The 9140-nt window shown below is 35.8% G+C and overlaps 2 protein-coding genes across 3 annotated transcripts; one reads left to right on the forward strand and one right to left on the reverse strand.

The window, feature by feature from the left end:
• Positions 1–63: 63 nt before the first annotated feature.
• Positions 64–5946, reverse strand: LOC113117671 (signal recognition particle 54 kDa protein-like). The gene is made up of 17 exons (XM_026286513.1): positions 5860–5946; positions 5363–5479; positions 4181–4282; positions 4000–4091; positions 3812–3896; positions 3530–3634; positions 3192–3258; positions 3051–3108; positions 2811–2961; positions 2566–2714; positions 2383–2483; positions 1805–1891; positions 1618–1691; positions 1415–1523; positions 1109–1279; positions 924–1019; positions 64–705 (listed from the first exon to the last, which is right to left on the reverse strand). The coding sequence occupies exons 3-17, from the start codon at positions 4256–4258 to the stop codon at positions 614–616; spliced, it is 1515 nt and encodes a 504-aa protein (XP_026142298.1). The 5' UTR covers positions 4259–4282; positions 5363–5479; positions 5860–5946; the 3' UTR covers positions 64–613.
• Positions 5947–6046: 100 nt separating this feature from the next.
• On the forward strand, positions 6047–9117 carry LOC113117672 (uncharacterized). Of its 2 annotated transcripts, none has more exons than XM_026286514.1 (8): positions 6047–6543; positions 6683–6804; positions 6887–7025; positions 7116–7237; positions 8233–8343; positions 8431–8537; positions 8679–8778; positions 8896–9117. In XM_026286514.1, exons 1-8 carry the CDS (start codon positions 6408–6410, stop codon positions 9016–9018), a joined length of 960 nt encoding a protein of 319 aa, XP_026142299.1. In that variant the 5' UTR covers positions 6047–6407; the 3' UTR covers positions 9019–9117. The 2 variants fall into 2 exon arrangements, with proteins under 2 accessions (XP_026142299.1, XP_026142300.1); XM_026286515.1 differs by having other exon boundaries at positions 6055–6504.
• Positions 9118–9140: the final 23 nt, after the last annotated feature.

Here is a 9140-nt window from a genome sequence, read left to right on the forward strand (position 1 = left end):
AATGTGTGTATAAAGAGCACAAATATTTGAATTTCATTATAAATCAAAAAGGACAATAGACAATTGCTGTTAAAATGTTCCCATATAAACTTTATTATAACATTATGACAAAATATGGTCACATACTATTTTGCAACTACTGTGTTCATCTCTGATACAAAGCCAAAGCTTTTCTATGGCAAGTCAAGAAATTATATTTAATTATACAATAAACCATGATTTCTACTTATGAATATCTTATGCCATGAAAATGGCCATAGCAATTACTTTGTAAAGTCATATAACCTGTACACCTTTAACCTTATTAATCCAGTTTAGAGAAAGTGGTCAGTTGTCAGGAAGTCTGACAATATTGTGTATATTGGGTGTATATTTGCCAAACCAACAACCCTGTGACATCACAAGGCATTATAAACATCTCTGGACTTGATTTCAGGAAACAAAATATCTTCTAACAGTCCCCACTATCAGTCCTTCTCCAGAAACACTGGGCTTACATGTAAATGAGACTTTGTTTATTGTTTAACGCCATTTAAAGAATAAAATTATAAAACCATCTTCTTCCGCCCAGGTTTTGTTTGCTAAAACCATCAGATTCTTTTGCATCCTCGGTTTACATGTTGTTAAATCCCATCATGCCTTTCATGTTTCCAGCAGCTCCCTGCTGAAACTGCCTCATCATAGACTGCAGTCCAGCCATGCCACCTTCAAAAAAACAAAGATAGATGTCTTTAAGTAAAGCTTTTCCAACTATCATCTGTATTCAGAGATCCTCAGTGACATTTAAAAATGCAATTTTGGTCATTTCAAATAGGTTCTTGCATGAGATGTGTTTAGTATTGATCAATCAAATCAAAATCAAATACTGCTGCTCATAATCTAGTAAAAACTAAAGAATGTTAAAGTGAAAAGGGCGCTCATACCCATGTGGTGAAGCACTCTGGGGTCCATCATTTTAGCCATTTGCTGGTTCAGTTTCGCCATCTGTGAAGGGTTGACGTTCTTAGACATGTCCCCTCCTTTAAAAACAATGAGACCATGAGTCACTGATTTTAAATGCATCAGGAAATGAACACAATTTGAATGCTTCAAGTTCAGATCACTCAACCTTTAAATAAGCCTTTAATGCCTCCCATCTTTTTGACCATCTGGGCGAACTTTGTGTACTGTGTGAGTAACTCTTGTACATCCCTGGTAGCCACTCCAGACCCCCGGGCCACTCGCTGGATGCGGTTAGGCTGTTTACTGAAAAGCTTGGCACCATCTTTGTTGTCAAGTTCTGAGATGGAAAACCCACAGTGTGTTAACTAAACTGCTATATTTCAGAACTATACTGAAAATATTTCCAATTCAGAGAAGTCAGTGTATTATTCCACTTTTAGACTGTGCTAAAAGAAGAAAAAAAAGCACATACCCTGGTCATTCATACTATCCATTATTGTCATGAGTTTCTTTAGTCTGGCCATAGACTCCTGCTCATTTCCTTTGCTCATGAAATCTGTTCCAAATCCTGGGATCATTCCCTGAACACATACAAAGAAAAAGACAAATTGTAAGAAAAGAACTAGTCAGTGGATAATTGTAATTAGATATCCTTTCAGTAAGGGATGGCGTTACCATGATCTGACCAAAAGGTCCCATCTTCATGATGTTCTGAAACTGTTCATACATGTCCCTGAGTGTAAACTGGCCTAATAAAAATAAATGACACATCTATTGGTGAAAAGGCACTGGAAAATATCTTAGTGTAAAAACATTGAATACACAAAAATACACATTCTTGTAAAAATAAGGTTCTAGTTACCATGTTTGAGCTTGTCAATAAGCTCCTCATTGTCATCAAGCTTTAGTTCATTCACTTTGTCAATCAGTCCCTCAATATCTCCCATACCTAGAAAAAAAAAAAAAGAATTACAACACAAATAACAGTCGCAACATCCAATGAACAATCATGAAAATGTGTTGAAAATATAGTCACCATCAGGCAGTGGAAGATGTTGAGTGCATTTCTTAATTGGAACAGATTTGGAGAAATTGATCATTACGTCACTTGCTTACAAATCACAATTAATGACTTGTAGTTTAAAGTTAAAATGCCTTGATGCATTTATTTCTTTTCGTTTCACAAGATGTTAACTGATGGGCTGGAGTGGCTTTTATCAGCTGTTTGGACTCTCATTCTGTCGGCACCCATTCACTGCAGAGGATCCATTGTTCAGAAAGTGATGTAATGCCAAATTTCTCCAAATCTGTTCTGATCAGAAAACAAAGTAATCTACATCTTGGATGGCCTGATGATAAGCACATTTTAAGCAAAGTTTCATTCTTTGGTGAACTATTCCTTTAACTAAATCGCAGCTCCGCAGTACATTCAAATCTCACCGAGCAGTTTGCTTATGAAGGGTTGAGTCTTGAAAGACTCAAAGTCGTCAATGTGCTCGCCTGTGCCGATAAAAATGATGGGACTCTTTGTGGCCGCCACACTGTAAACATAAATTATGTCAACTCCTGCATTTTTTTTTTAACTCAAGTGCTGAAAGTAAAATACATAAAGTGTATACTTACGCACTGAGCGCGCCACCACCCTTGGCATGTCCATCCAGTTTTGTGACAATAACAGAAGCCACATCTACCTTGTCTTTGAAGGCCTTAGCCTGAGCCTCACAAGCCTGACCAATGGAGGCATCCATCACATACACTATGTTGTCAGGTTGCTGCAGGACAGAAAATAACACCCATTAAGCAACTATATTTTCATTTCTTTATTGCTTCTTTATATTTTATGATAACAGAAGAAGTCTCACACTTACCACAGCATTTGACACCTGAAGCATTTCTTCAAAAAGTGAGTCTTCCTGCTTATGTCTACCACTAGTGTCCACAATGATTATTTCAAAGTTTTCAGTCTTGAATTTTTCCACACCCTCTGAAGCTATGATCACTGGATCCATTTCTGTGTAACTGTTAATGCCCACATACATGAATAGATTATTAGGTTTGGTAAGCAGATGAAATTCAATAGTAAATATAAAATAAAAAGGTTTTATTACCTCCCGTAAAAGGGTATTCTGGCTTTTGTTGCATTTTGCTTGAGTTGGTCAAAGGCACCTTTAAAAACAAACAAAACTCTTTTTTTTTTCAGAAGCATTTTAAGTAGTATTACTTTTCTATGTAAAGATAGTCGACGATACCTGCTCTGAATGTGTCAGCGCAAATCAAACACGTCTTCCATCCTTTTCTTTGGTAGTAGTATGCCAACTAACAAAAGAAAAAGTGTCAACTTTTTCTAACACATCACATGACAGTAGACAAAGCAAACAAACACAGTTTCTTCAGAAACAGTGAGACACATAATGGTCACAAGGACTGAAAGACAACAGAACATTGCATATAGAAGATTGACAATTTTCTCATTTCAACAGTTTCCCCCCCCCCCTCCAAACGTTCTTGCATTTATGATTGGCTGTATAAAAACAGGTCTATAATATAATAGATGGATAGATAGTGCAAATACCCAAGAACTGCTCACCTTAGAACATGTTGTGGTTTTCCCACTGCCCTGCAGACCCACAAACATAATAACATTGTTCTTTCCCTTTGTGGGAGTCCAGGCTTTCACTCCAGGATCCACCAGCTGCAAAAAAAACCACTCTGCATTTACCTTCTAGAATACATTTCTATCATTGGGTTGTCAGTTCCATCTGGTTTAAGGTAGTCTCTCTACTTCATGATGAAACGGAGTATCTCCTGGGCTACAGGGTGTAAACAAGTGCAGGACTCCCTGATGAACAATGAGAAAACCATCATTTACCTTGACAAGTTCCTTGAAAACAGAATGCTGGATCATTCTTCTCTTGTTTAGGCCAGAAGCCATTTCCTCCAGATCAATGGCTGCCCTGAGATTAGAGAGTGGTTATATAGCAAACAGGCATTCTACAATTGGTAATTTACTATATAAAATGGTCACCAAAAAAAAACAAAAAAACACTTGTTACTTACTTGACATTTTCTCTAAGCTGCTTAACCAACTTGATATTCACATCAGCCTCCAGCAGGGCAGCACAGACCTCCTTTAGCATAGCATTTAATACCTGAGAAAAATGGTAAATAAGTTAACATTTTATTATGGGCCACAATGCTTAACAAGCCTCATTTTAAGATTGTATCATATTCACTGTACCTCCTCATTGATGATGGTGGCATTGCTGAGAGACCTCAAAGCTGAGGTTATCTTCCTCCCCAGATCAGCTAAAACCATGTTTGCGGTTTAAGATCTGCCAACCTGCAAAATGGGGTTATGGTTACTCCAGGTAGGCAAGATTTAATAAAAAAGAATTATCAAATATTTAAAAATATTTATAAAAAAATATTTATATATATATAAAAAATGTATTCATTAAAAACATCAGAATCAACAATTCACTGTATATTAATGTGCCATTACATATTCTTGAAACATATCCTTTTGATGCATGCCTGGCATTAAAACAATGACTAGCACTACTATACAAAAGTTGACAGAACAGGACATTAGGAACTCCAGACACTGAAATATTTCTTATAAAACAAAGCAAATAAACAGTTGACCCATCCTTCACGAGTGGTAAACCTAAAATTTTGTGCATTCTGGTAATATTAATCCTTCTATTACAGTTCAGGGTAAGTCATGCAGTTCTATTCTGGACTAACTGTAAGTCTTTACTTGATGTACTCGACCACACCACTTGACAGTAGCCTAAATAAGTACGGTAAGAATACTTTTGTTGGCACAATTTGAGAGATGCAATACTGTAGTAAAAATTTTGCACACCTCTTAAATAACTGTTAGACCTCTTCCCATAACTATTACCATGTTTTCAATCTGTTTTGACCACTTCAGCCTACTCTCAAGCATAACTCTCCATAGAGTCTGTTTTCCTCTACCTGTTCAATAGGTACACTCTTTATAGACAGACTTAACTGTGTTGTGAGTTTAAGTTTAGGATTGGATCCAAACACAATGCTTTGGTTCAATCTTAATTACATACCCACTTTAACACTAATTGTATTTCCTCATCCAAATCAAGACAATTCAATCAATTTCAATTGATTTTGGTGGTAGATATAATGTTGTATCATCTGCGTACATAATTTGTTCTTGCACACTTTAAAACCAGAGGAAGATCATTGTCAAAAATAGAAAATAACAATGGTCCCAAACAACTTCCTTGAGGCATACCACACTGCAACTCTTTCACTTCTGAAAAACTTCCATTATAAAATACACATCGTCTAATTTTAGTCAGATAACTTCTAAACCAATATGCAGTCTGAGAAGTAAATTCATAACATTATAAGTGTGAGTGATGTAATGCATACATACTTCTTAGGTGAATGAGACTTTCCAATGTGGTGGGGTGTCCCCCCAAAACAATCCTCCTGTCACTGCTCTCTCTGAACCTCGAGACTTCAGTGAAACCAGGGCAATTATGTTTTCAACCTTAATAAACAAACACAAATCAAAACAATGTTATCGCTGTTATTGACAGCCATGTCCCGTACAGTCTGGATGAATCTTGATCATTTTAAGACATGGATCGTTACCATATGAAAACATAAATATTGGAACACCCATGAGTAATTTAAACTAATATACATTTATCACAGATTTATAATAACGTTATATATATTTGTATGTTTTCTAAGACTGACTCCGTTACAGCTCTATGATGAAATAAGGCCAGGCAGCCGTTGTAAACCGCATTAAGGTAACATTAGTCGATTTAAGACAGGATTTAAATAACGTTTGTCAAAACAACGTCAAATTAAGATGTTCAGTTATTAATATAAAGAGATAAGCTTCCATTAAATATTACTTACCTAAACTCACAGCAGCTGTTTTTCGGCGAGTGTGGAACAGCAATTACAAACGTCACCTAACCCCCAACTTCCCGTGACGTAACTTTACTTCCGTGTAAAATAAAAGTTGGAATTGTTATGACAAAATATTATATGAAGTTTAGATTAGTTTTTACTCATTGCTCATTTAATTTGATAAAATGTATATAAATTAGAATATACTTCGATCATATCACTATTTCTTTTTTAATTTACATCAGAGATGTTTGTCATGGATCAAAACCTTAAGGTGGCACAGCAGTTTATAAAACTGATTTTGACTAATTTTCAACAGAATGGTTGCGTTTTAAACTGTAAGAGTCGTTAAAATCTTAGTGATACGAGTTAAACTGCACATAGAAAGTTTTTACGACCTGGAATAGTTAATCAGATTTGAAAATGTACAGTTCTACCTTAAATTATAACACTCTTCCCACTACTGCTTACAGTAAACCCATGTGTTGCCTAAAGTAGTATGTTTGGAATCTAGATTGTTTTTGACGTAAGATAAGTATCAAGCGCTTGAATCAATGAATTTTAAAGATGCAAAGAATGAAATTCTGCAGGTGTTGTCCAAGACAGAGAGACAACATCTTCCAGAGCTGTTAGAATGGTTGAAAACATCCGGTAAATTCACAACTGGAAATGTTGTTATTGTTTTGTCAGGTTAGATTGTGTGCAAGGTGTGAACATTTGTTTTGTGTTTTATCTATTTGATTTTTTACGAAGTAAGTTTAAGACAATATTAAGCACTTTGACTAGGTCATAGACATAAATCGGTTAAAAAATGTATCTATATTTTCAGATGATCTGGATGATTTCTTGGTGGATAACCAAAGTGTTATTCTTCAAAGTATTGCAGAAGACCTAAGGGTTTGCCTTCCACTGGAGGCTATGGCTCCCTCAGAGACTATGGCTATTCAAAAGTTTTGTGCATTATATTTTTTTGTATTTTACTCTGAGATTCACAATTGCATTGTAAGATCCTAAAGTATACTTTAATTTTTAGACTCAACAGAAACCTCATCCCACTGTGCATGTGGATGCTTTCTTATATGATGAGGAAGCTGTGGATTCATTGTGTGAGGAGGGAAAAATAAGTCGCAACTACTGCCTCGATTGTGGATCGCACAGAACAGCACCACTGGGTGAGTGTTTGCATGGATACTGGGCTATGTATTTTGTAAATTCATGCTATAATAAAGCAACATCATAAAATGTGATTTATAATTGTTCAGAGTTCATTTCACATTCGTTCTCAATCCCGGAGCTCCAGTTCCTATTCCACACCGTTCTTCCAGACCTCTCAGGAAAACTGCTGGTGGATGTGGGATCTAGACTTGGAGCTGTGCTATTTGGGGTAAATTGCTGGTTATGGTTTCATTATCAATTGTAAAGTGCCTGACGTTTACAGAAACAATTCCCCCGGGGCAAATTGGGGTTAAAGGAATAGTTCACCCAAAAAAGAAAATATACTAAAATATTTACTCACCCTCTGGCCATTCAAGATGTAGATAAGTTTCTTTCTTCAGATAAAAAAACAGATACAGATCAATTTAGCATCATATCACTTGCTTACCAACAGATCCTCTGCAGTGAAAGGGTACCGTCAGCATGAGGGTCCAAAAAGCTGACTAAAAAACATCACAATAATCCACAAGTAATTCACACATTTAAAGCGGCATGTTTTGTAATAAACAAATTCAAATACAAGTACTTTTTCCATAATGTCACTTTCTCCAGTAAAAAAAAATGTTTCATCTGAATCAGGGCAGAAATATGCACAGATCAAGCACAGTTTACAAGTGAAGACAGTCCAAAATAGTTATAAACTAGTATGTCAGTGAATTTTGTATGTCATTTTTTTCAATGGAGGAAGCATGATTATGGATTTTTGGCAAGAATGGACTTTAGGCAAGAATTGACAGTTTAAAGTTAAAAAATGATCACAATGAACTTGTTTCTTTCAAACATGCAGCTTTGTACTCCACAAGATGTTCATCGATAGACTGGAATTGTTTGGGTAACTTGGGAATTATGATGTTTTTATCAGCTGTTTGGACTCTCATTCTGATGTCACCCATTCACTGCAGAGTATCCACTGGTGAGAAAGTAACATAATCCTAATTTTACATCCAAATCTGTTCTTAGGAAGAAGTATATTTAAAGCAAATTTTTATTTTTTGGAGAATTGATCCTTTAACTTCCTTGCCTTGCTGGATATAAACCTGCAACCTTTTTCTTTCCGGTCCAGATCTGCAGCCAAAAGACTACACCAGCTTTTGTATATTTTTTGAAAACATGTTCTGATGATGCATCTATATTATTGCTCAGATAGATGATTTTTCTCTACAGGGCTACCTGTATAGTGCATCATCTCAGCTTGTGGGGGTTGAAATAAATTCAGAGTTTGTCAAGCTTCAAACAATGGCTGTAGAGAAATATGGCTTCAGTGACAGAATTCAGGTAATCAACTGAACCGTTTCTTATTCCAGTGGTAATTGCTTTGTGTGGATAGTATATTTACAAAGATGCTTGATGTGCCCTACATAGGTGATTCATGCAGATATCTGCTCTCAGGCTGCCTTAGTGCAAAATACAGATGTTCTGATCATGAACAACGTGTTTGAATACTTCATGGAACCAAGTGATCAAATGCAGTAAGTGCCTGCAGTCAAGAACATGCAGAAATGCCAACAAATGCATAAATACAGGATTTCTTCACAGTAAACAAATTATAAATATTTGTTGTGTCTTAAATAGTTTAAACTAAAATTACCAATTTTTTCTATTCTTTTTAGAGCTTGGCTATTTATTAGTCAACATTTCAGAAAGAAAGGTGCACTGTTAGTAACTGTACCCAGCATTCAAGAGACGTTTGCCTTTCTTCAGGATGCTGTTGTAAGAAGTTTCTCGCTATCTCTGTCTCTAAATTGTGATTGGCAGTGTAGTTCAATGCATTTTATCAAGAGTTCATAAAACAAATCTTTTGTTTACATATTTTTCTTTCGTTCCCAGTTCCTAGAAACATTAGCGCTTAGCCAATGGATAGAAGAAGTACCACTTGATCACATGGTTTATCTAAAAAATGACACCGATCCAGATTCTCTAAAGCAAATCCATCTTTATAGAGTACTTTGACCCTCAAAGAAGTGTCTTCTGATACAGTGGAACCAATGAGCCTTTAACAGGATAAATGATGCAAATAGATTTGATTAAACATACAGAACCCTCTTCTGATGAATGTTCACTCATCAGTTTTT

The sequence above is a fragment of the Carassius auratus genome, chromosome 17 (genome assembly GCF_003368295.1).
Source record: "Carassius auratus strain Wakin chromosome 17, ASM336829v1, whole genome shotgun sequence".
In the NCBI taxonomy this organism is placed as follows: Eukaryota; Metazoa; Chordata; class Actinopteri; order Cypriniformes; family Cyprinidae; genus Carassius; species Carassius auratus.

What these genes read in the sequence shown, in the direction of transcription:
- LOC113117671 (XM_026286513.1), bottom strand. Translation starts at nt 4,258, where the DNA reads ATGGTTTTAGCTGATCTGGGGAGGAAGATAACCTCAGCTTTGAGGTCT. An exon ending in CAGCTTAGAGAAAATGTCAA is followed by an intron (nt 3,897 to 3,999) that starts GTAAGTAACAAG and finishes CTCTAATCTCAG; the next exon opens with GGCAGCCATTGATCTGGAGG. An exon ending in TTTTCAAGGAACTTGTCAAG is followed by an intron (nt 3,635 to 3,811) that starts GTAAATGATGGT and finishes TTTTTTTTGCAG; the next exon opens with CTGGTGGATCCTGGAGTGAA.
- LOC113117672 (XM_026286514.1), top strand. Translation starts at nt 6,408, where the DNA reads ATGAATTTTAAAGATGCAAAGAATGAAATTCTGCAGGTGTTGTCCAAG. An exon ending in GCACAGAACAGCACCACTGG is followed by an intron (nt 7,026 to 7,115) that starts GTGAGTGTTTGC and finishes ATAATTGTTCAG; the next exon opens with AGTTCATTTCACATTCGTTC. An exon ending in TTGGAGCTGTGCTATTTGGG is followed by an intron (nt 7,238 to 8,232) that starts GTAAATTGCTGG and finishes TTTTCTCTACAG; the next exon opens with GGCTACCTGTATAGTGCATC.